This window comes from Meriones unguiculatus, chromosome 4, assembly GCF_030254825.1.
Source record: "Meriones unguiculatus strain TT.TT164.6M chromosome 4, Bangor_MerUng_6.1, whole genome shotgun sequence".
NCBI lineage: Eukaryota > Metazoa > Chordata > Mammalia > Rodentia > Muridae > Meriones > Meriones unguiculatus.
In genome coordinates, this window is record NC_083352.1 from 82,884,270 (window position 1) to 82,910,847 (window position 26,578).

The 26,578-nt window shown below is 46.7% G+C and overlaps 1 protein-coding gene across 3 annotated transcripts in view; it reads right to left on the bottom strand.

The window, feature by feature from the left end:
- The window catches only part of Adgrd1 (adhesion G protein-coupled receptor D1), a 112,938-nt gene that overhangs the window by 74,595 nt on the left and 11,765 nt on the right, over positions 1-26,578 (bottom strand). For 2 of the 3 annotated variants that reach the window (XM_021639841.2, XM_021639840.2), the window contains 6 exons: positions 22,269-22,391; positions 15,069-15,248; positions 9,933-10,187; positions 7,320-7,375; positions 6,069-6,224; positions 204-263 (listed from right to left, as the gene is read on the bottom strand). In XM_021639841.2, the coding sequence (XP_021495516.2) occupies positions 204-263; positions 6,069-6,224; positions 7,320-7,375; positions 9,933-10,187; positions 15,069-15,248; positions 22,269-22,391 (830 nt within the window). Of the gene's footprint in view, positions 1-203; positions 264-6,068; positions 6,225-7,319; positions 7,376-9,932; positions 10,188-15,068; positions 15,249-22,268; positions 22,392-24,195; positions 24,292-26,578 lie in introns of all 3 variants that reach the window. The other variant, XM_021639838.2, reaches the window with a different exon arrangement.

Consider the following 26,578-nt stretch of genomic DNA (forward strand, 5'->3'; position numbering starts at 1 on the left):
GTCCCAGGGTCCCCAGCAGACCAGAAGACACAATACCTTGGGTGCATTTCATGTCCAAGGGAAACAAACTTCAGTGTCTCAGACATCAGGACCAAGAGAGGCTTCATTCCTCTTAGAGACAGTTAGGGCCTGGGATGCCACTTCAGGAAGACAGCCATAACCCAGTACACACATGCTAAAGGTCAAAGCATCCTTCCTCTTACCTCTGACACATGGATCCAGCTGGGCAGCAGAAGCACCTCGCCCACAGTTCTTAAGAAGGTCTGAAGATAAACAGAAGAGCACTGCTTAGCATAGGTCCTTGAGACTCGCATCTGAACCTATCAGTCTCCTCCTGAATCTTCACACATCCCCTCAGCCTGTAACTGGTGTGGCGCACCATGGCAGGCAATAATAGCTTATCACTGTATGTATGTTTACATGTATGTGGGCACATGTATGTGGGCACACCTCTGTGTTGGTGCACATGGGACTGCATGTGTGTTCAGCCCAAGGCTGATGTGCATAATCATCCTCAATTGCTCATCCACCTTATCCAATGAGGTAGGAGCTCTCAACCAATCCCAGAGCTGACCAATATGCCTAAATCTCACTAGCTAGCTTATTCCAGGGAGCTCCCGTCCCTGCCTTATGAGGAATTATAGGCTGTTCACCATGCCCACTCAACATTATATGGATTCTGGGTATCTGAACTCAGGTCTTCAGGCTCATGGGTCAAATGTTTGAATCACTGAGCCATCTCCCCAGCCTCAAGCTGTATCTTACAGATGCTGTCTCATTTGTTTCTTGTGACAACCTTGTATTGCCAGTGATCAGAATGTGGACATTACAAATGCCCGGGACACATGACAGGCCTCAGCATGTCTCATCAATGGATGGATGGATGGATGGATGGATGGATGGATGGATGGGTAGGTAGATGGATGCATGGATGAGTGAAGGGATGAACGGGTGAACTAATGGATGGATAGGTAGATGTATAAATGGATAGATGGATGAATGAGTGAATGATTACAACTCATGAAACCTGACATTAAGCCACGTAAGCCAGCTGGAAATCACCTCTACAAAGCAGGAGCTACTTATGACTCTCAGTCAGTCACCTTAAAACTTGGTTTGGCTCATTCTTGTTCCAAAACAATAAAATTAAATTTTAGCACCTTCGAATAGGGAAAGTTAAAGAAAAACTGGTCTTTCTGCTTCCTTTGAAAAAGGCATCAGTTTGCACACCACATAGACTGCCAGTGACCCATGTAACCATAGAGCAAAACTGAGCAGGGCAGCTGCTTCGACGAAGTTTGCCCCACTCCCTGCCCTTCCCTACTGCATAACACTTCATTTATCCCATTTTGTCTGCTGCCACAGATACCAGACTCAAACTCGGAGGCTGACTCACTCTTCTGTTCCTTCCCTTCAGCGGTTCTCAACCTTCCTGACGTTGGGACCCTTTAATACAGTTCCTAATGTTGTGGTGACCCCCAACCATGAAATTATTTTTTTGTTGCTATTTCAAAACTGCGATTTTGCTACGGTTATGAATTGTAGTGTTACTATTTCTTGGAAATAGAAGTTTGTCAGAGGGGGTCTTGACCCACAGGTTGAGAAATATGTAGCATCTACAAAGTTGCCAAAATCCTGTCCCCCTTTGCTAAAGACACTAAGTATGTTCAGAACGCACTGTCAAAGCTTCCTTCTCCCATTCATCTTCATTCCATAACTGTTTATTAATACTCTAAAGCACAAGGGCTTAACTAACGGAGGCAAAATGTTCCTGTTTTCTCTCCTTAAACAGAGGATTGGCAAGCATTTTCTTTTATTCCTTGGGTTTTTTTTTTTTCTTTCTCCTCTCCCTCCCCTCCCGTTCCTCCTCCCCTTTCTTTTCCTCCTCCTCCCAGACCCTCTCTTCCTCTCCTTCCTTCTCCCTACCTCTTTTCCTTCTCCTCTTCCTCCTCATACAGCCCAGCTTGGCCTCAAATTCACTGTACATGGAATGACCCAGGCCCAGGATGACCTTGAACTTCTGGTCCTGTTCCCTCGACCTTCTCCCAAGTGCTGGGGTTACAGGTGTGCACCACCACTGTTGGTTTGTACAGTGCTGGGGATCAAACCCAGGACTTCATGCCTGTTGGGTGAGCACTCTTCCAACTGGGCTAGATTCACAGCCCCTAAGATTTTTTTTTTAAGCCACAAATTAAGGACTGCAAGTTGTCAGGTTAGACCCTCAACTCTGCCATGGAGTACAGAAGCAGGCTAGATTGTGCATAAGTGAGTGGCCATATGTCCCTAAAATTATACTACAGAAACAGGCCATGCATGGATCACAGTTGGCCTGAGAAACATAGGGCAGTTCTGAGAGCAGAAATGAACCAACCACAGCAATTCACCTTTTCTTTTCTTTTCTTTTCTTTTCTTTTCTTTTCTTTCTTTCTTTCTTTCTTTCTTTTCTTATTTTATTTTTTTTACAGGATCTCATGATGTAGACTCAAAATCTCCTGCCTCAGTTTCCAGGTACTGAGATTATAGGTGTGTATATTCATACAGCTATATATTTCCAACCAGCTGCTTGTATGAGGAACGGGGTTAAGTCAATTGAATAGTATATTTTAATTACTTAATTCAACACATAAAAATATTTTTTCAACCTGCAGCACATATAAAGTTTTTTGTTGCTGTTGACTGTTATTTTACAGTTCTTATGTTCGAGGCTGAAGACTTCAGTGAGAATCTTGGACATGGGTCACTAGTCCCTGTACACAAACTACAGATCTACGCTCAAGAGCACACATGACTGATAGCTATCACTTGCACAGTCTAGGAAGTGGCCTCTGGCTACTCTACTGGGCTATAGCCAATGATTAAGAGCCAGGACACTACGAAAAGCTACATAATGCCTGCCTAGAAATGCTATTTCCTGTTGAATGGGAGCTGAGAAGTGCTGGGAGCCATTCTGTATAATTTATCCCCAGAGCACCAGGGTCGGCATAGGCCATGCAGAAGCCTCAAATGGATGACCACTGGGATCAGACAGTCTTGGAATGGCTTTCATTTGATCTATACACATTTCCTTTTAAAATTCCATTTGTGTTTTCAAGGATTAGTGCTCTCCTTGCTAAATCAGAAGAGATGAAGCTGAAGGTTGAAATCAAGAGGCTCTGAGTAGCTGGCTGCTGCTCTCCACAGGTCAACTGTCTACCTGGTGGTCCCGCCTGTTGCATCCATTACGTGGATTGTCAACCCCCAAAGGCAGCTAGATTTGCAATCTCTAACTCTGTAAGGTTTTACAGAGATAAAGAGGAAGTAACAGGCAAAGAATAAAGCCGCAAAGCCTATGAAATGTTACCCATGTGACCTGTATTGAAGCCTGTGTTTCAGTACGTCAGCTTACAAAGGAGATGGAACCACTTTGGCCAGCTGTACCTGTTTCACTTCATTCCTACCGGGCATCTTGTAGCTCCACACTGGGCCCACTGATCTCACCTAAACCGATGATGAGCCTAGGAGAGCAGAATTGGCATGGCAGGCTGGCCAACCATAAAAGAAAACTTGGTTGGGCAGAATTGCCTGTTTGGCCTGGGGCTGATCTTTAGCTACTTGGTGGGTTCTTTTTGATTCCATCCTTTCCCACCTTTCTACCCCCTAACACTCGATAGGAGATAAAAGGGTAGAGAGGAGAGAAGAAAGGAAAGAAAACCCTGGATGAAGTCAGGGTTCAGAAAGAGGGTGATATTATCACTAGACTATTTCCTGCTGATTAGGGGCATAGAGGGCATAGACTTGGGGCAAGTCTGATCTTTGCCATCCAGATATCTAATTTCTTCTTGTTGTTTCTTCTTTGTACACGACTACTTAACAAACCACGACCAACAGCAATCAACAACCAATCAACAACCCAAGCCACCCTCAGGGCTCCAGCATTTCTATACCATCTGAAAAGTCCCCAGAACTTCAAGCATTATATAATTGCAAACTATCTGCAGCTGGCAAAACAAAAAAACAAAAACAAAAAAAAAAAGAAACAAAAACAAAAACAAAAGCAAAAATACATGCCCCAGCCAGAGCATGAGGGAAATCATACTCAGCTGCCTTGAGCAATCTAAAGCAGCCCCATATCCCACACCTGGAATTAAAACAAAAACATATTCTTATAATATTTCTGTTTGTTTTTTAAAGAAACCAAAGTTTCAAAATTGTCACTACAGTGTCACACTTCCCATTTCTACAGGAAGAGAGGCTGGGATTAGGTGGGAAATCCCTAAACTTGGTCAGCCTTGTAGGTCACCAGTGGGGGATGGTATACGATGCACAGGAGCAAGATTTGGCCTGCGGTGAGTGCTTCGTCAAATCTCTCTTTTGCTCCTGTGGCAGCCACCCACCCTCCCCATCCCCAATACTTCCAGACACACAGGCGAAGGGCTGGGTGTGGTTGAATGGACACAGGGACTGGGACCATCAGACACTATGGTCCCAGGACACAGTACCCTCACACTAATAGATCAGTGGTCAGCGTGCATAACGGCGGGTCACATAGCAGACCCACCCAGCCACTGTCAGTGCCAAGGACTCAGGCACCATGGTCCACACCTGCTCTAGGGTGAAGCTGTATTTGCCGCCATGCAGATACCAGCTAAGGACCCAGGCAGCACGACTTCTCCACATCTCCAGCGAAAGTGAGTTCTGCACGGTTGAACAGTGTGCCTACCAGACTACTAAGAGCACAGGGCTTGGGGCCACACCAAGCTTGTCCCACTCCAGGGCCTGGAGCCTGAGCTCAGCTACCCAAGCCCATCCTCCCTTAATACTTTTCAGAACCTGGATCTATGTTGGTCCCTCAACCTCTTGAAAAGCGTAGTTACTGGTGATGTGGAATTCTGGAACCTATGTGTTCTGAGAGATGATGAAATCTCAGACATCCAACTTGCTTCTCCCACCATAATCAAGAAAGCTACTGGCTACCTCCAGCCCCCCCGCCCCAGGGAGCCTCTGGACGCTACACCCCAGGTTTATGTGCTTTCCCTGGGTGTGCCTTCAGCACTAGAACCCCAAGAAACTAGAACTATTGCACCAGACACCAAAGTGTACAGAGACCCACTTGGCCCCTGTGACTATTGCCTGCGTGTGTCAGAATAGCCTGGAAGCCAGCAACATTAGTTCACTAACCAGGAGTACACAGTTATAACCTGCAGCACAAAGCTAGGCCTAGTGTCCAGACTCCACACTCCCCAATCATAGCCTTGGGCTATATTCTCAAGAATGGGCCACCTCAAACATCCCTTCGCCTTTCATACCAGCCAAGAACCCTGGCTCAAGAGGATAATACAGCCATGAGCTATCCCAAACTCCTTCCTCTACCTGGAACCGTTAGGAGAAGCGAAGGAAGGGAGCATCTTGACTTTAATAACCCAAGTCACACTCGCAGAGTATTGTGGGTGACTTCAGGAAGTCACACTGTGCATAGTCATCTGTGACCTCTAACTACATCTGCCACCATACCCCACTCTACCTCTTCCTTATTGCCAAGGAGGCATCAGACTTGAGACCATGAGTTGCAAACCCAATTGGCTCTAGAGGCCAGGGCGGGTGTCTAGATAGACCAGAGAGGTTAGATGCTGGAGAGGTGAAATGAAGATCCAATTTCTAGATCAAGGAGGCCTCACTGAGTAGCACGGAGCTGGCCAGAACAGCTCTACCTGTTTACAAGAAGCCCTAACTCCCTAACTCGGTTAGGCAAGGCTCTTGAGTCTTTTTGTTTTTGTTTTTTGTTTTAGATTTGTGTGTGTGTGTGTGTGTGTGTGTGTGTGTGTGTGTGTGTGTGTGTGTAAATGTATGCCAGATGTTTGCAGGTGCCTATGGAAGCCAGAAGAGGGTGTTAGAGCCTATGGATCTGGAACTATGGATGGCTGTGAGCCAGCTAACCTGGGTACTAGGAACTGAATTCCAATCCGCTGTAAGTGCAAGTGTTCTTGACTGTTGTGTCACCTCGCTCAGCATGGAGCTAGATCTTTCTGACTCTAACCGTGGTCCAGCCATGCGTCAGCCAATCCGCCAGTCAATGGCACCAGGAGCTTTACCTCTGTGAGGTTCCATGCAGTGTCCTCTGAGAGAGATTTATTGGGCAAGCTGAGAGACACATTTTGAAGATATTGCAACACAGTCCCAGGTCTCTGGAACCATTTCCTCTTCTCAGTCAGGTTGGCAATGATGGGGTGGTAGGCATCCATGGGCATCTGAAAGATAGTGGCCATATGGCTTCCTGCTAGGAACTAAAGCCAGGGCATTCTATAGAAGCTCAGGATGAACTCTGGCTCTGGACCCATAAGGACAGTGCCAAGATTGACTTGTCCCACATATGGGTACTTCTGTGGAGAGCCTGCATAAGACAATATCTCATCCTCACAGCCACCTTGTGAAACAAGGAACATAAAAGACAAAATTAGCCACAGAGAGGCATATAGAGTCAATGAGTGGTAAACTAGGATCTGAACCCAAGTAGATTAGAAAGTCCAGGCACTCTCTGTCAAAGTCCCTGAGCAAGGGACGTTTAGACACTAAAGAAAAATCGAAGCACCCACATTCTGTATGAATTGACCCATTCCTCTGATATCAGAAGAAAAGGCACCGAAGGAAGCTAAGAAGAGATGGGTCTCACCTGCCCAGGAAATCATTTCAGGGATCACTGGCTCCTCAAAATTTCCTTTCTTCCTAGCATTCCAAGGAACCAAGGGGAGTCTTTTTTCCAACCACACTCGGCACCAAAAATCACCCCAAAATTGTCTTCCCTCCCTCTATTTTATTCTGAACATGACTCTGGCCCCACTGGCACAAGCCAATACCGCAACAAGTGAGTGGGGTTACGATTTGAATGTGAAATGCCGTTCACAGAGCCTTCTGTGTAAGCTTTGGCTTCTAGCTGGTGGCACTGTTAAGAGGTAATTGGGTCATGGCAGGGTACTAACTTCATCAATGGATTAAACCCACTGATGAGTTTGTCTGCTATAGTACGGAAAATAGACCATGGGATCTGGGTGGAGAAAGGAGGATGTGCCATTGAGGAATATTCTACCCTCAGACTCTCATCCTCCTCCCCCACTCTCCTCTTCCCACCCTCACCCCCACTTCCTAGCTGCTATAGAACATGAAGGCAGCACCCTTTCTCCACTTGGCTTTCTGCCATGATTCTGCCTTGTCTTGGGCCGTCAGCAATGCATCCAGCACACAATGGACTGGAAAACCCTCCTCCCTTGGGTTGTCTTTTCAGATATTTTGTCCCAGCTATGAAAAGTGACTCACGCATGGGGCAAAGGGTAAAGGCCCCTGCTCACCACAGTATGTGCTGTGGGCATCGCTGGTGGTGTTGAAGACAGCAGAGAGTGTTTACCTGAAAAAAAAAAAAAAATGAATGCTTCAGTGAGGGCTAAGTCACCCTTTGGCATCCCCAGGGAGGTCTGTCCTTATTCAGAATTTGCCAGCTTGAAGCGCCCCACAGAGGCACAGGATGTTTTGAGTATGGATGTTGCTGGGAAGATAAAGGGCTCATAAATCAGCCTAAAATGTAGATTATATGGATTTTCCCAGCAGAAATTATTTTTCCATTTATATTGTAAATTGCTTCTGAACACCGTTCATGCAAGCCATCACATAAAAGGATGATTTTATGCAAGGTCTCACGAATCTCAAACAAAGAAAGAATGAGAAATAGCCTTCATTGGCACCCAGACTCATTACAGATAAAACACAGGATTGTTAATCACTGGACGTTATGGTTTGAATCAGAAGCCTCTCCCATACTCAAGCATTGGGTCCCCAGCTGGTGGCACTATTTTTGGAAGGCTTTGGAAACTCCGGGAGGCAGAGCCTAGCTGGAGAAACTAGGGCCACTAGGGACCGGTCCCTAAGATTATATATATATATATATATATATATATATATATATATATATCCCTAAGGGTATATTTATATTTATCCCTAAGGGTATATTTAGTCCACTTCCTGGATTGGGGCCAGATCTCCTCTTCTGCTATGATGCCCCACTCAAATGGAGAGAGCCCATTGGCCAACCGGTGAGCCCTCCGAAATCAGGAGCCAAAATGAATGGACCCTACTTAAGGCAGTGGTTTTGTGTGGTGACTTGTTACAACATAAAAGAAACTGATACACTAGGCTAAGGTAGACTGGACACCACCCCAAAAGTGGTGGAGATGGAACTTCTGCTGTAAGAAGTCTCTTTACTCTCTCTATTGAAGATCATGGTTAATTATGAGCCATTTCCCAAGATAAGATGTTCAAGGTCAAAGATGAAGCCTCCACTAGCCGTTTTCTTCACCAACTATTTCTATTTCTATTGTTTTCTGATGAGAACACAGACTTCACTTTGATACTTGACCTCATTTTGGGGAAATGTTTCCAAGTTGTTTTGGGTGACCTGAGGAAATGACATCATTACCCTGGCTGCCTTGAGAGCGATGGGCCCCTTGGGACTTGGTGGGGTAAAGTGGCAGATGAGGTAAAGCTGAACCCCAAACACTTTGTTCTCCAAGACTGAATGACATTCCTTGCTCAGGTGCCAAGAGTTAGAGGGCAGCCATGCCATGTGTTTGTGTCATGTCTTGTCAAACTCCTGTTGACTCGTGCACAGCCCAGAGATCAAGGCAGTGGAAATGAAGGCTTCCCCGAATACCATGGGAGCGGTCATGGGAGATTGAGATGAGAAATGAGACTCTGCCATGCCGTTGGTCTGGCTCAGTTCCCGTGTGATTCTGCAAGGGGTTGTCTGGCAAACGGTACCTATTTCTGGATTTCAAAGATGTATGCACTAATCTCACAATCCGGAACTGGCCCTCTTTCCTCTGCCTCTGCATGGGAGCTGCTCCAGCTTTGAGTGGCAGGGCCTGGGAACCTTGCTGGAGCAATACTCTGTCTTTCTGTGAGTCAATAAGTAATAGTGTTTGTGTGGGATCTCTAGAACATGTGAACCATGGGAAAAAGACGTAGATCGGTGGGTGCAGAAGGCTGGCAGAAGTAGGGAGAGGCAGCAGCATGAGCGCCGCTTAAGGATGATAAACTATTTGAGAACGATATAGAGACTGTGGTTGCATGCCTGTGAATTTGCTAAATACTATCAAATTGTTTACCTTATTTTTTTATTTTTGTGTGTGCATGTAAAAGCAGGGGTCAACTGCGGTGTCATTCCCAAGAAGCTCTCTACCTACCTTTTTGTTTGTTTGTTTGTTTGTTTGTTTGTTTTAACTAGGACCTGGGGCTCACTGGTGAGATGAGGCTGGCTATACAGTGAGGTCCAAGAGATTCAAGAGAGCTTTCTGTCTCCATCTCCCCCGTGCTGGGATTATAAGCACACACCGCTACACCCTGCTTTTTTTAATGTGGGTCCCAGTATTTGAACTCAGGTCTTCATGCTTGAGAGGCAAGCACTTTACCTACTAAGCTATCATTCCAGCCCTATTTTTAAAACAAAATGCTCACTTTAAATGGTTACACAGATGTCATACAAAGTTTATGAAAGCTTTTTAAAAGTCCCATGGCAAAGTGAAAAATAGAAGCATGTCCACCTGCCTAGAGGCCCCTACTCTGAGAAACCACCTATACCCGAGGAGGGAGAAGGTACTTTGGGGTCTGAGGGCCCAGAGGAGGATGTATACATGGTGGAAATTTGTTAAGGACCTGAATGTTTGCGACCAAAACCTCTGTAATCAGCTTTCACATACCCTGTGGAGCCTGCAAGGATTGGGGAATATTAATCTCAGCGTGTCTCCTGTGAACTGTTTGCTCGTTTATCTCGGGGAACAGGTGTTCAGAGACATGACTATGCTTCTATGCTTCATTAGGACACATCTCACATCTGCCATGACAGGAACTTGGGAGCTGAAGGGTGGTGAGGAGCCCCGTGCTGAGTCCACCACAGCCACCCATGCACTGACCGATGGCAGCCGTGAAGTACATCTTGATCTCGTCGGGAGTCAGCGCTCGCTCCCAGATGATGAACTCGTCGAAAGCTCCATTCTCGTAACGCTTGGTCTGGTCCTGCTCAGACCCAATGACCAGGTTGACATGGGGGTCCCCATAGGCGTGGGACACTTTCCCACTCGGGTCTGAGGTGCTCAGGGTCCCGTTGACGTAGACTTTCAGGCCCTCCTTGGATTTCCATGTGAACAGGACGTGAGTCCAGTAAGGACCTGGAAGACAGTGAAGACACCCTGAGCATAGCAGATGAGTCCTGCACAAGCTTCCCTCGTCCCTAAGCACCTCCCTCTTTCATGTGCTGCTTGGTCACCCTTGACCTTAGTGAATCCAACTGTGGAGCATAGCAACCCGACTCCCCTTAGTCCTTTGGAGCACATGAGCGTTGCTCAGGCCCCCAAATTCCAAAAGCAACCTTGAGAAGACCCTTTATTATTTTAACACAAGAGCCACAAATGTAAACACCTAAAATCATGGGCAACAAAAGGCTTGCTTAAAAGGCCAGGCCCAAACACCAACCCATCAGACCATAGTCCTAGTTGAAAATCTCAGTATAGTCAGGAACAAGACGAGGGCATCCCCTGTCACAACTCTTGGCAGTCCCCACTATTACAGTAAACAGGGAAAGAGGCACACAGATTGGGATGGACGAACTAAACTTATCTATTTTATCAATAATAAAAGCAATGTCTAGAAAGATACCCCACGTTTATAGACAGGAAAACTTACTATTGTTAAGGTGCCTCTCCATCCCAGTCTGACCTGTAGACTCAATGCAATTCAAATCAACTCAAATTCTAGAACATTATCCTTTGGAGAGCCACCATTTGAGTCTAATGTCTACACAGAGATACAAATACCAAGGAAAGTCACATATTAAAGGAAAAAATAAATAAAAAACAGAGTTGGAGGACCGGCTTGGCCTCTCTTTGAGACTAAAAGTGGCCTGCCCAACTGTGGCCTGTAGGATACATGCATTCACTTGCAACTGAAAATAGCCATGAATGTGGAGCAGTGCAAAATTGTAAATATACTTAAGACATTGTGAGGTCCTTTTTTGCAATTCAATGGCACAGTTCTCAAGCGTGAACTTGGCAGGTAGTAAAGTTGTTTCACAGTAACCAGAGTCACTTCATAGTTTGGATCAGTAAGCGAAACCTTACTGTGGTGTTAAAGGGACAAACAGATAGATCAGAGGGACAGAACAGAGAGCCCAAAGGTGAGAAATGCAGACATCATCTACTGGTAGCTGACAGGAGCAAAGCCAACACGGTGGAACAAATACAGTCTCTACCTCCAAAGATGCCCAGAAGCCCAGATGCAAAAACAACAAAAAATAAACCCAGACCTCATCCCTATTCGTCAACCTAATTCAAAGTGGATGGTTAATGGAAATACCAAATGTAGATCTGTACCACTTCCAGTATATAAAAGGAGGAATCTAGAATAACCCCGAGCTTAACCCTGAGTTTGTCTGTCTGGGTCTGTCTGTCTGTCTGTTTGCTTGTTTTATTCTATGTGTATGGGTGTTGTCTTAGTTAGGGTCACTATTGCTGTGATGAAATACCATGACCAAGCCAGGCAGGCTACAGCCCCAGCATTCAGGAAGACAGTGGCAGGCAGATCTCTGTGAGTTTGAGGCTAGCTTGGTCTACAAAGAGGGTCCAGGACAGCTAAGGCTACACAGAGAAACCCTATCTCGAATAACAATCAAAACAAAACCAAAAAATAAATACCATGACCAAAGCAAATTGGGGAGAACAGGGTTTGCTTGGCTTGTGTTTCCACACCACTGTTTATCATCAAAGGAAGTCAAGGAAGGAACTCAAGCATGGCAGGAACCTGGAGGCGGGAGCTGATGCAGAGGTCATGGAGGGGTGCTGCTTACTGGTTTGCTCCTCATGGCTTGCTCAGCTTGCTTTTTACAGAACCCAGGATCACCAGTCTAGGGATGGCACCACCCACAATGAGCTAGGCCCTCCCCATCAATCACTAAGAAAATGCGCTACAGGCTTTCCTACAGCCTGACCTTATGGAGGCATTTTCTCAATGGAGGCTCCCTCCTCTCTAGCACGTCATCCTCTGATGACTCTAGCTTTTGCCAAGTTGACATAAAACTAGCCAATACAGATATCTTGCCTGCAGTTATGTCTGTGCACCATATGTAGATGGTTCCATAGAAGCCAGAGAGAGGGTCAGAACCCCTGAAACTAAACTTACAAACAGTCATGAACTGCCATGTAGGTACTGGGAATTGAACCAGGTCCTCTGGGAGAGCAGCAAGTGCTCTTAACAACTGAGCCATCTCTCCAGCCTATTGATGCTACGTGTGTGTGTGTGTGTGTGTGTGTGTGTGTGTGTGTGTGTGATCAAAAGTGTGATCCAGGATAAAACACCTGATAAACCGTTCTCCATTAAAATGAAAACTTCTGCCCCATGAAAGAACTTGTCCATACTTTGAAAGGGTCAGCCACACACTAGGGAAACTATCTGTGATGGATGCTTTTACACTAACTATGCAAAGAGCTCTCAAAGCTCACAACGAGCAAGCGAACACACCCGCTTAAAGAGAGGTAAGAGGTCAAAGCTCAGAACAGACTCCTCCTCAGCATTCAAAATGTATAGCATCAGGAATGGACCCTGACATCCCCCCCAAGATAAGCACACATTAGTGTAGTTCATCCCTGAAGCACAGTGCAAGGATAGGGCACTGCTTAGGGGGAGGTTGGCCATGCAGCAGTGTGGTTTATAGTGCAGGGATGGAGTGCTGCTCGGCGGAGGTTGGCCATGTGGAGAGGGGGGAAGGCCCTGGAAGCCCTGTTCATTGCACTCAGTTTTACTGTGGGTTTTTTAATGCTTTTGTTTTTAAAATGGAGGCTGTTGAGGACCATAGTGCAGTTATGCCACACTAACGTCCACATGCCTGGTCTGCAGAGCCAAAGGTGAAAAACTTGGTTTCACCGAGGACAGGCCTCCATGCTGACTAGGCTGTACAGGAAGGTGGCTGCCCCACCTAAGAGGCAGCTTCCCTTCCCTCTCCTGCCACTAAAAATTGAAGCTGGGGCCACCATTCTCTTTTGTTTCCAAGTAAGTTGGAAGATCTGAATTTTGACATGAAATCACAACTGCTGGTCACAACTCATTCAAAACATCATTGAACATCTAAACAGTCACAGGGCAGGCACCACCGAACCAACCACGGGCCTATGTGACATTAACCAACATGGGATGGCGAAATGGTTATGGCCAGCCTCCTGGCTCCATCAGAATCCTCCTTAGGAAGATTCTAGGTCCCTCCTCTTGTCAGGGGAAAGACTGGAGCACAAAGGGACTCTTGTTTTACAAGCCTTGGAGTAAGACATCCTCAGGGGGTTGACAAAGAAGGAACGGGGCATCCCCCACTAAACGACACACAGTGACCCTGCCCACCAGTGACTGTGGACAGCCAATGGTTACATCAGAGCTTCCTGCTGGGGATTGCGTAACACTTTAGTAATTTTGACGCTCTGAAGAACACTTGGATCCTACTCGGGGCCAAAGCATGATTGCACTTGACTTTGAAAGTGAGAATAACAAAGCTTTCCAGTGAACAAATGAGGAGCAGATGACAAGGGGATGTTTACAAGTCTCTCGGCATCCCTGGGTTGGAAAAACAGCACGTGTTTAGTTTCAAAGAACCTGCTGGATGCCACAGGCCCAAGGCCCTTGGGGGAATGAGCTGTTACCTAGGAAACCTTGACCGCAAGTGGTCCTCACTCAGAGCCATCAGAGAGGCTCAGAGGGAGCCTTGTAAAGCAGGAAGGGCAAAAGTGTTTCCGGCCTTGAGGGTGGGAAAGAATCCAGAAATTCAATATCTTTCCTCGCTATGGCATTTCTCCACCTATGAGTTCAGCTTATGCAAGTTCAACACCACAGAGCAAACCCAGATCTCCCAGGATTCTGCAGCACATTGCTCAAGGCCCCTTTGATCCATCAGTTGTCTGTATCCCAGTGAAATAATAACTGCTACTCTTCCCATGCTTCAAACAAAGAATCTGAAGAAGCACCAAGTAATAGAATATGATCCCAGGTCCATAAAGCTACAAGGCACAGAGTTAGGACCTGGCCTGAAAACGTCACAGTTAAGCTGGGTCACCTCCTTCAACTGGGCCAGAAATGAACCTATTTGCTTCTAGACCAATGGTTCTCTACCTTTTTAATGTTGTAACTCTTTAATACAGTTCCTCATGTTGTGGTGACCTATCCACACACACAATTAATTCTTTGCTACTTTATAACTGTAATTTTGCTACTGTTATGAATCACAATGTACATATCTGATAAGCAGGATATCTGATATGCTACCCCAAAGGGGATCTCAACCCATAGGTTGAAAATGGGCTGTTCTAGAGGCTTAAAATGGAGAACCCCTGCCTCTGACCTGGCTAGTTTCTATCCAGGTCCTCCCTGCATGTCACAGGAAACCCCTCTGCAACCATGGTTACCTTCCACCTCTGGTTTCTTGTACTACCCTCTGTGGCCACTGGTTTCAGGTGCCCAGCCTCCAGCTCAGTTAATGAACTCCATACCACAGATCATCGGAGCTTCTCCACCTACTCTGAAACTCAGCCCCTTGGCACCCCTGTCCGCTCCCGCTGGTTCTAAAGGTGCATCCTTAATCAAGGCCACACAGGACCCCACTCTCCCCCTGCCTTACAGCCTGCTTCCTGATTGATAGCCTGTCTTCTTCAGAACTTTTTGTACTATGCTGTGAGCAGCTTCAAGGCCACATTGCCAAATGGTATGGGGACAGGATGACTTAAGCATGGTCTGCCTTCAGCACATAGCTTCCACTTCAGCCAATGACCGGGCATCTTCTGTGTCACCTCCATTATGCAGAAAACCAACCCCACACAGCCACCACACACTGTGAGCTCACAGTCAGTCTACCACCTAGCATTTGACCTTGGCAAGAGGTCACTGTATGACAGGCACTCTTCTTGCTTTCCTGGTACCTTCTCAAGCTGCTGGCAGGAAGGAGCCCTGTGCCACAAAGACTCTTTTAGTATCCCATCATTCCCAAAGGGAATGGAAACTCCAGTTGGTGCTACACTCACCTGGAGGGTTGAAGGTGGCCTTCCATGTCATGGAATTATCCCGAGTGTACAGCTCCACCGAGCCCTTTCCACCGCTAGAGCAGACTTTGAACCCATCAGAGACAACCTGTCCCCCGTAAGCATAGGGGGCTGGTCGGGACTGCTCTCCTTGAGTCTTCCAGAAAAACGAAAATGTCACTCCTGAAGAGAGAAGCATGCATTCATCATCTAGTGCTTCAGAGACATGAAATGCCACGGGAATATCCCATGAGAGCCAGGTACCTTCCCAAGAGTGTGACCCGAGCCATCATTTCCTTTCAAATAGTGCAAAGCCTTGCTCCCATTTCCAGGACACAGAAGAGGTGACTGAGGCCACTGGGTTAGTGACTGACGGAGGTTAGGTACCGACCCAAGCTGGCTGACTGCGTGTGCAAATGTGAACCCCATCGCCACAGTCTCCAGCCCTACCTACTCAGCCAGATCCTGACAATGATTTTACAAAGGAAGGAACTGCTTCATTCATTCCGGTTACACACGGCATCCTCTTAAAGATTGACTGCCTCCGGAATGTCCTCCCACATCCGTAAATACACTTTTACACTGTCATTTTTATGTCTGCCTGGCGTCACATCCTAAACAACCCCCTGTTTCTGAGTCATATGGTTTGCTTCAAAGTTTTGAAGGAACATTCCAAACAGAACTTGCAGCTAATTTTTTTTGACATATCTTAAATTGTATATATTTCAGAATATGTTCCGGGGAGGCAAGGGGGGGAGGCTGTTCCTGTGAAAAAAGAAGCTGATTTTCAAGGTCCATAAGGCGTCGGCTGTTAACTGCCTGTGGATGAAGGTGTGAGGTAGGCAGAGAAAAGAGCAGCTAATATGTTTTGCAGGGGCCCAGTATGGGTACAGGTGATGGCTAGTTTCACCCAGCAGTTTGATACAACTTATAATCAGCTAGGAAAAGTGTCTTGATACAGGGATGTCTAGAAGAGGTTGGGCTGTGGACACGCCTGTGGTGGATTGTCTTGCTTGCTCTGATTGGTGTGAGAAGACCCAGCCAGCCCACTGTGGGCAACACCATTCCCTAGGTTTGGGTCCTGGAATGCATCAAAGAAAACCGGCTGAGAACAGCACATGTTCATTCTCTCCCTGCTCCTCACTGTGGATGTGATGTGAGGGGTAGTTTTACAAGTTCCTTCTGCTTTGACTTCCTTACAATGATGGGTTACAGCATGAAATTTTGAGCTAAAATTTAAAAAAAAATAAATTTCCCTGAATTGCTTTTTGTCATAATAAGTGTGAAACCCAGACCCCATGATGGGGTGAGGGTGTTTCTACCATGTGGGACTGTGTGACCTCTGCTACAAACATCACTGTGAATGAGTCAGGTCACAGATGCAGAGAAAATATAACCAGTCAGCTAGGCAAGAGTGTCTGGCATGCACACAGGCGGGTCTGGGCCCACCTTTCAGGTCCATCAAGGCACAGACCTGGATGGAGGTCCCCACGGGTTACAAGCCTCCCTGAGATGACACTGTAGCTTTTCTGCTTTGAGTAACCCCTGCCTATTTCCCTCCCCAGATGTGCGCACTGTACGTGTGTGTTTGTATGTGCATGTGTATGTTAAGCTAGGCACCTGTTGAACTCTGTTTGTGAGAGATAGAAATAAAGCAATTGCCTGGTTCTGCCCACCTGGCCAGGGATGTGAGAGTTCCAGTGAGCCAAGCTGTCCTCCCTGCAGGACTAATCACAACAGGCAACCATGAATCAGGGTTCAAGGGGGAAGAAGGAGAGAGGTACTGGAACATTTGCCCTGGCCTTATTTATAGAAATGACACCAAATTCACTTTAGATGTTATCACCAAATGCGGTCACATACAGAGGCTTAGAAGGCACCTGTCTCTGGCGTGTAAATTGGTGTCTCATCACCAGCCATCTTTGCTGCAAGGCCTTATGGGTTGGTTTGTTAGAGTCTTTTGAAGGTCTTGTGACAATCGTTCTGCCTCATGCCTTCCAGTATTGAAGTCTCCATATGACAAACACGAGCATAGGGAATGTAGCACATGTTTTCTAGCCTTGGCTTGAAATTTCTCCATTTTATTTTATTTTTTCTATCCAAGAGGAGACTGAAGACTTTTGAATGCTCCCACAAAGTGACAAGTGAAAGACAAATGTTTGGGATGACAGATTTGGAATTGCCCTGCTCTGGTTAGCTGTCACCATATACGTGTTGTGACATGCAGTACCCGCAAGAATGCCTAAGTGCTCTGTGTGGATCAGAAATGAAGACGAAGAGCCAGGAGATGGCTCGGTCCTTAAAGCATTTGCCAGGCAAGCGTGACTTCTGGAATATGGATCCCTATTAGCCCACATAAATGCCTGGCCGTGGCAGCCAGCTCATCCCTTCCTCAGAGCACCGAGGCGGAGAGTCCCCAAGAGCAAGCTGACTAGCAAGACAAACCCTATCCTTAAGCTCTGGGTTTGACTGAGACCTCGCCTCAAGAAATAAAGTGGAAGAGTCACTGAAGAAGATTCCTGATACCAACCTCCACATGCCCACACACATACGTGTAAACATACATGCATACATACATGCACATAAAAAATGGAAAAATTAAATAAAAGCCAGTCAAGCATGGTGGGGCAGATCTGTCCTCTCAGGTACTTGGGAGGCTGAATCAGGAGGATCATGAGCTCAAGGCTAACCTGAGCTACATAGTGAGTTCAAGACAATCCTAGGCAATGTAGTGGGAATCCCATCTCTCAATAAAAAGTAAAGAGAAAGTTAAAGGTGTAAATTAGTAACACAACACTTGCCCAGTGACACTAATCCCCAAAACTGAAAATAAAAAACAATTAAATATCTATCTCTCTGCCTAGTACATCTAGATCTATAGATATATTAGATAGAGAGATAGATATAGATAGCTCTATCTATATAGATATTAGATATATAGGTAGTTACAAATAGACAGATATAGGTAGATTAGGTATATTATCTCTAAATAGATATACATAGAGAGAGAGATAAGGGTGTTTGTTTGTTTGTTTGTTTGTTTGTTGAGACCAGGTCCCTCTTTGTAGCTCTGGCTGTTCTGGAACTTGCTATGTAGACCAGGCTGGCCTCAAACTCAGAGATCCACCTGCCTCTGCCTCCCAAGTGCCGTAATTAAAGATATATGTCACTATGCCTGGCTCAAAACTATGTTTGTTTTTTTTTTTTTTTTAAGAAGAACCTCCAAACACTAGGAGGGTCCCTGATCTCTCTAGGTCTCTGGGAGCTCTGGGTAGAATCCAGGTCTGAGGGGCATCCTTTGGCTGCTGAGGAAAGCAAAGGTCCTGGGAGACCTCAGCCATCAGGATAGGATGATGCTGAGAGGCAGGCACAGAGCCTGGAGGGTGTGACTGAGGTCCAGGTCATCCCAGCTACGTGTGGAGGAGGGGACTTAGATCTCTCCCCCCATCCTTTCTCTATCAGGCTCAGCTGGCACTCTGCCCCTGCCCCGCCCCCGTCCACCTCACTGCACTCAGAAACAACCAGTTTCATATGGAAAAGAAGACGGGCACATTGTGAAATTTTTGTTGTGAAATGTATCCCCAGCAGGATTCATGAAAGTCATTTCTCCGCTCCGCCCCCATCCCCCACCCCACCCCTCCCTGCAAAAAAAAAAAAAAAAAAAAAAAATGCTGCTTTAAAAAAAAATCCTTTCACTCAACTAAAAATGATGCTGTCTCTGCCAAATGTGCCTCTGCCCAGGAAGAGAAATAAAAATAAAAAATTCAATAAGGTGTTAGGTAATAAAAATAAAAATTAAAAATTCAGTAAAGTGTTGAACCGGGACAAGGAGAAAGTGGGCCATGAACTCTGCCAGAAAAGCCACTCATTTTAGCTCAGTCAGCCTGCAAAGTAATGACTCCTGTCTGTAGAAACCGTCACCGAAGTATCATTTTGTGTCTCCACGGTGTGGAAAGATTCACAATGTGCCCACAAGAGCACCTGTCAAAAGCTCCTATCAACACAGAGAAGGAAGTCTGAAGGGGAGAGAAATGAGCACAACCCAGCACATTGGTTCCACATTTTGCTCCTGTTAGCACTGGGAGATCCTAATCTTTCTACAGCCCCTGGTCGGAGATGCTCTGAGTTAGAAGCATCACTGAGGTGGCCAGACAAGCTGCACCTGCTCAGTAAATGTTCTGTCGATGCTGTCCTGTGCTGAACACTGTAAAGGTCTCAGAGAGCCAGGGGTGGTCCAAACAGAGCCCCCCACAGTGCCAGACACTAGAGGTGACAATAATCTACCATCAATCACCAAGTCCTATGGAGGAGCTGCCACACAGGAACAGGAGATCTGAGGCAGAGGCACTTACCAAACAAAGTGAGTGTGGAGCACAGGCCCGGGTCTCCAGGTAGATAGATGCCCAGATCCCCTGAGAGGCCCTTCTTACTCTGAGCCTCCCCATGTGGGCGCTCCATGAAGTGAAGCAGACGTGACCAGAAGCAGCACAGCCTGAGGCCGATACTCCCAGTTCAGTATGTGCCTCAGTTGGAAGAATGTCAGCCTAGCACGCATGAAGCCCTGAGTTTGATCTTAGCACTGCATAAAATCAGGTGTGGGATGCATTCCTGTCTTGTCTTGAAAGAAAGGGACAGAGAGCCCAGCCTAATGTGTTTTGATGGTCATGTGAACTGAGAACCAGCTCAAACTGTACGTTAGCAAACACCAAGACTTTAAAGTTGTTCCACAGTTTCTCACAAAGCTAAAAATAGGACTACCGTGTGACCTAATTATACAGCCCCTAGGCATATACTCAATAGGACTCCACGTCCTATCACAAGACACTTGCACATCCATGTTCCTGGCTTCTCTGTATACAATATCCAGAAAACAGAGCCATTCTAGATGTCCATCACCTGCTGAATGGATGATGGATAGGTGGCACCTTGATGCAACTGGATTTTATTCTGCTTTACAAAAGGATGAAATCATGAAATTTACAAGAGAATTGTGGAACTGGAAAATATTACACTAAGCGAGGTCACCCCAGTATAGAAAGACATAATGCCTCATGTTCTTTCTCATATGCAGATCCTAGCTTTGAATTTTTAGATTTGTGTCTTTAATTTGGAGTGTCTGTAGAGAAGCCAGAAAGGACCCATGAGAAGGAGAGGGAAAGAGGCCTGAAGGTACAAGAGAGGATGGTAGAACACGTGGGCAATGAGAGCAGAGATGGGGAATACTGGGTGGGGGAGGGGAGTTAGAGGTCAAGCAGGAATTGTGTTCAGGAGCAATGGGAGAAGATAAAATTGGGAACGAGTTAACAGAAAATAAAAATATGTGAATACTTCTGGAAAGCAACTATTTCGTACGCTAATTGAAATAGATAATTTTTAAAGAGGATTTGAACAGAAGCGCCCTGAATAGGTGAACAGTGAAACTCTCAGAAGAGGTGATTCTTGAATGAAAATCTCAGTGTCAGACATGGACACCCCCACACACACACACAAGTTATGCATTGGTTAGGAAGGCCCCAGAGACTACTAAAGCAACACAGGTTCTTGCTGTTGCTCTTGGCTTTCCACCATAACCGGATGGGAAGACCCTATTGCTGAAGGCACTACATATGTTGGTTGCAGGACAGAAAGAAATCAAGCTAGGACCTTCCTGGAAACTTTTCTATTGGTTAGTAGCTGGAAAGTGTTAGGCAGCCCATTGAGGAAGAAAAATAACCACCGGTCTTACTCATTGCTCGATCTTGCATGACACAATACTGGCCTGCCATGCAAAATGTGCCCAGTGCAGCAACAGTGGCACGACTATTATGACGTAACCACTCAGCTTCTAACTGGATTTGAGGCCTGCTCCCGGAAAAGAATGTATGCCTGGTACCGTAAACTTGATCAAGGCCTGTGGCTGGGAAGGTCGTAGTCCTTACAGGGGGACCTACTATTTTGGCTTTGATAAATGGACATGTGATCAAACTACCTTCCAAATATTTATCTTTATAGCCACAGATCAGTGCTACTGCCAACCTTGGTCAGAGAAGCTTCTTTTTGCAGTGGGCAGTGGTTAATGTAGAGATTCACAACTGTGCGAAGACTATGCGGCTATCGAGTGTTCATCTCTAAAGAGGACACCTGTATCAACCCTCCCGAGGCATAGGGCACATCACAGAAGAGGGGACAGAAAGTATCCAAAAGCTGGAGGATGGGAGAGGAGTGCCGGGAAATGCTGTTTTCAGTCAAACATTCCAGCACAAATTGGAGGGGAAGGGGCTCATAAGGTCATAAGGTGCTATGGACAGTTAATGACTACTGAGAGAGGAGTCTGTTTTCTTCTGGGGTGTGTCCACTGGCACGTTGTCCATGTTCTGATGGATGGCCCCATAGCCACGCACTTGCAGACAGCACCGACTGGATGAATAGGTTACAAAGAGACGAAGAGGCAAAGGACATGAAGCTGGCAGAGGACAATGTCCCCCAAAGGATTCAAATGCACCCTAAATACATCTTTATGAAGCCGGGACTCCAAGGGGAGAGGTGGGATCTGCCTTCTCTTTTGACACACCTGTCATGAGTTCCAGCCACAGGTCACAGGCTGGAGCAGGTCCATCTACCATCCGGCCACCTTCAGTGGACACATAAGAAGTGAACCCGGTTTGAGGGTTAACAGGCACACCCTGCTTTGCCAGGCCTGACCTGTCATCAACATCCCAGAACCAGAAATAACGCTGTGAGAGCCACACCATCAATTTCCTTCCCACAACCGCCGGGCCCCATCCCAACCCAAGTGACATATATGTCAGCAGCTATGTTTTAAAGTGGGATGCTCCCCGTTCTTCTACAAGGTTAAATATTTTAATCTCTTGGCTCTGTAAGGCAATGTCCTATCTTTCAGTCTCCAAGACAGGCCCGCACTCGAGCGGCTCCTCCTTTGCTCCAGCTTGTATGTGACATTTTCACTCACACTGCAGTTAATAAGAACTCTGTGCTCTTGGGCTGGGGACATAATTCAGCAGGCAGTGGTTTTCACTGAGCAAGCACAGGACTTGAGTTCAAATGTCTGAGACTCCACCTCAGGGGAGTAAGGCAAAGAGTGATAGAACAAGACCGCCACCTCTCCCCCCAACCCACCCCATGTCTTCCCTGGAGCATAAGCACATTTACTGGTCACACACACACACACACACACACACACAGATTCTATTCACCCCAACTCACCCTCAGGTCCACACTGGGCAGGGTTGCTAATGCAGGATGATTTGTAGCTGCCATAGTAAAGGAATGTCACACCCTTTTCCTCCTTGAGGTAAATGCCTTTGTTGACCTTCCCTTCCATGATATCTAGGAAAGGAAAAGGACATGGCAGTCAACCTATTGTCCCCAGAAGACTAGAGACGCGTCAGACTTACAAGCAACTTACAGGGAGTGCCAGACGTTATCCTCCTCTGCAGTACATTTTTAATGTCACACACTATTCCCTGATAGTAATCACATTCACTAATATTTAATTATTGATAGTGGGAGTGTGAATGATTCATAAGTTTAAGTGTTAGGGAATAAATTATTACCTTCTATTAATGTCAGGTCAGCGTAACCTATATTTTAACATAACAATATTGTAACTGACATATTTGCTCAACTGTTGAACTCTAAATGCCACTCACACTCCTGCTCTTAGGGTCCCTCCCACTAGGAACACTCTCGCTGGTTAAGTGTGAGGTCATTGTTACGGGCTGGTCCTACCAGGTACTCACTGAAGCATCCTGGTCCTCCATGTGTGCAGCCTCAGCGTTTAGAGCCATGTCCAGCCCCATTAGGAAAGCCCCGAAGGACCTGCCAACAGCGCTCCTGGAGAGCCACAAACCCCCGCCTCCAGCAGAGCTCATTCAACTATCTTTTTTTTTTGTCATGTGTTGTGACTGGTGTGTCCCACGGCAAAAGTAAGTTGTGTGCTTTACAGGTCGGGAAGTGAGGGCTATGAAAACTATTAGTGATGGGCCCTTGCCATGCACTGGAATGAGCATGCGCAAAGATTGCCACAACCTGTGTGAGAACAGAGAGGGAATGGTGCATGTCCTCTGGCTGCTGGCCAAGTACGCATTCAGGATCTGGGAACTCTGCTCACACCTGTCACTGACTAGATGCAACACTCCCTGTCCTGTGGACCTCTTCCCAAGGGCCCCAGTGTTTAAACTCTGGTTCTACTTATCCCACTGGTTGCCATGAGAGAGCTATATATCACTTCACTAAGTGGATAACTAGCCACGAGGTAATTGAATCAGACTGCACAGGCCCAAGAACCAGACGGCGTGCTTAGTAAAAGCATTTAGAAATGCCAAACAGCCCACTGTGGAGAGAGAAATCGGGTGACGAGCTGAGGAAAGGTACAGAGGTATGCACAGCCTGAACACCCATCAGACGCTCGCCTCCGCCGATGCTGTCCCTTCAGCTCTGAGCTCAAGGGACTCCCAGGCTCTGGGTGTAACCAACAATCATCTGACTCAAGTGGGCGTGTCCTCTAAAACAGCTCCTAATGAGTTTTCAGCATGCAGCTGCAGAAATGCTGATGGGATATTTGCAAGACCAGTTTTTGGATGAGTTTTAAAATCAACCTGCAGTTTCCATGAACTGGGCAGAGTTAACAGCGCCTCCCCCAGCCCCACTCCACAAAGAACACAATCTGTGCCAAAACCCAGTTTCTGCCAAGCGTGGTGGCGTACACCTGGAATCCTGGCGCTGGGGAGGCAGGAGCAGTAGTTTAGGTTCATCCTTGACTACACAAAGAATTTGAGGCAAGCATGGGCTCGATATAACTTGTCTCCAAAAAGGAAAAAAAAATCCATTTTCAATGTTTAGAAACGATCTGGGCCGTGTTTGTTTTTGTTCTGAGATCAAGGAACTGATTCAGAAGAACCTGGCAAAGCGGAAGAGCCTCCACCCCTTCCAGACATGGCTATCTGGAGGCTCTCTAAGCCAGAAGCCTGAATGAGTGGCTTTTCCCAGCATCCTGGCTCTCTCTTCATTTCCTCCACTTGCACCTAGCCACTCACTTCTTTACCAGCCAAGAAAGTTCTACAGAACCAGATTACACCAGCCTTTAGCTTCACTGGGATCCAAATGTGCAGGACCAAGCCCTGGTGCTCACCTACGGTTGCAGAGAAGTTGGAGTAGGCAGAGTCATTGGTAAAGACAAAGGTAGCATTGTGGAAGGGAGGCACAGTGAGGTTGAGGGTTCGCAGCGCTGGGTGAAATGACAAAAGAGAGGACAACACATGAGTGACATGAGACACAAATGGAAACAGCACATCTCTCACCCCAGCACGCGGGGGAAGAGCTCCTCCTCCTCCGGGCCCTCCTCCCCTTCCCATATCCTCTTCTTCCCACAGGTTTCTTCAACAGACTCCACAGCCAGCTCCGACGGCTCCCTGAGTCTGGTCACCGCTGACTTTGGGCACTATCTAGTAGATAAAGCTCTCAATTTGCTGGCTCCCACTCCCAGACGGATGCTCAGTTGAGAGATGTAGAGTTGAACTCAGCCATTTATGAAGCGGTGAAAACAAAAAGAGCAATGCTTGTGATGTGAAGAAACAATGAGTGAGGAACACTGTGAAAAACAGCTCTGTGAGATGGCAACAGACAAGACAACAGAGGGGTCGGCCACAGACAAAAGGGCTGCATATCCAGGAGGTGGCACCCAGAGCCATGCAGCTGTCCCTAGGCTTGAGAGGTGCTGAGAGATCCCCAGACTGTCTCTCCATCCTGGGGAGCTGCTCTCAGGACGACACAGCCCTGGTCAGCAACACACACTGCAGCGAGGCTCCCACAGGAAGCCACAGCGCCAGCGCCACACGGCACAGTGTAGGGACAGACAAGGAAGAGTTGAATATTTCAGCATATCTCCTGCTGTTTCTGAGTGATTATGGGACTTCAGAACACCCAGGATCTACTGCTTAATCAGCAGCAGTGAGCTCAGATGGGGAAAGGGAGTGAAAAAAAAAAAAACAAAAACAAACAAACACCTGGACCCAAGGCCATGGGTTCCCAAACACTGGTCTTCCACTTGGTCAGGTGACTGCCTCTCGGGGGCTTCAAAGTCAAGACTTCCAGAGAAGAGATGTAGATTTTGACAAAGGCCGATGGGCTGTTTCCCCCTGAGCCAACACTTCAGCTGGGCACCGGGTACTGTCACCAGCAGCAGAGCAAAGCAGAGAAAATTCTTGGCTGCCATACAGTCTGTAGGGGCCTGGAGCCCCCTACCGCTTTGGAGGGCCCTCGAAGGAGGGGGGAGCAGCCTATCAGACTGAGCCCTTCTCAGAGGCCCCGCCCACGACCAGCTCGAAGCCGAATGGAGAGATTTTTTTGTTTGTTTGAGTTTACTTTCAACTTTTAAAAATATTTTTATTTCTTTTATTTTGTCTTTTTTAAATATACACTTATCTAGTGTACGCGTGCACGGACGCGCACGCGCATTTGTATGGCACAGTGGGCATGCAGAGGTCAGAGGAGAACTTAGAGAGAGTGTGTCATCCTCTTTCATCCTGTGGGTCCTGGAGATTGAACTACTCTGGCTGTGGAGCTCAACAAGTACCTTTATCCACTGGACTGTATCGCCAGCTCTTTTTTATTTTCGAGAATGGGGCTTGTGTGTGCCATAGGGCATGAGTTATGGTAAGAGGATAATCTGCGGGGTTTGCTTCTTTTACCATGTAGGTCCTGGGAATTGAACTCAAATCTTGAAAATTGGAAGCAGGTACCTCTATTCTCTGGGCTCTCTCACCAGCCTCTGGGCTCCAAAGTTTTAGGAAGACATTTTCGAATCTTCTGCCAAGGTTTCCCATTTTAAGTCATATCAGTGAGGAGAGGTATCAGGGATCTGAGGTGGACAGCATGACCACCATCAGGGATTTGAATGCATTACGTGGGAACCTGTATATAGAGAGCAATGACATTGTGTGTGTGCGTGTATATGTGTGGGCGTGTGCATGTGTGTGTCTGTATTTGACATTCTTAAGAGCATCACATATCTAAAAATAAAGCGGAAGACTTCTCAAAATCATTCTGAATCGATGCTTTTTAAGGGAGTCCTTTCTAGAATGGACACGCTCACAACTGTCATGCGCTTCTCCAATGTCAACATCTAAGTTCAGTGGCACTGAGACCCTGGTGCCTCCTGTGGACGTGGCACCAGGAAGATCACCTTAGGGGGTGCTGGCTGGTGTGTGGGTAAGTGGTTGGTAGACAGAGGACCATTTGCTCTGTGCCCTTAAAGCAAGAGAGTGTGTCACAGTTCATCGTGATCCAAAGCACCCACCTCACGTCGCCTTGTTGTGGCAAGTCAGCTCTGTCTACCCACAAACATGTCTACCCAGACTCACACCCTAGCAGAAGGTTCTACATTAATTCAGGTTTAGGAAACACTGCCCTTCTATCATAACGTTCTTATAAAAACACTTTGTAAGCCAGTAGTGGCACACGCCTTTAATCCTAGCACTTGGGAGGCAAAGGCAGGAGGATCTCTGTGAGTTCGA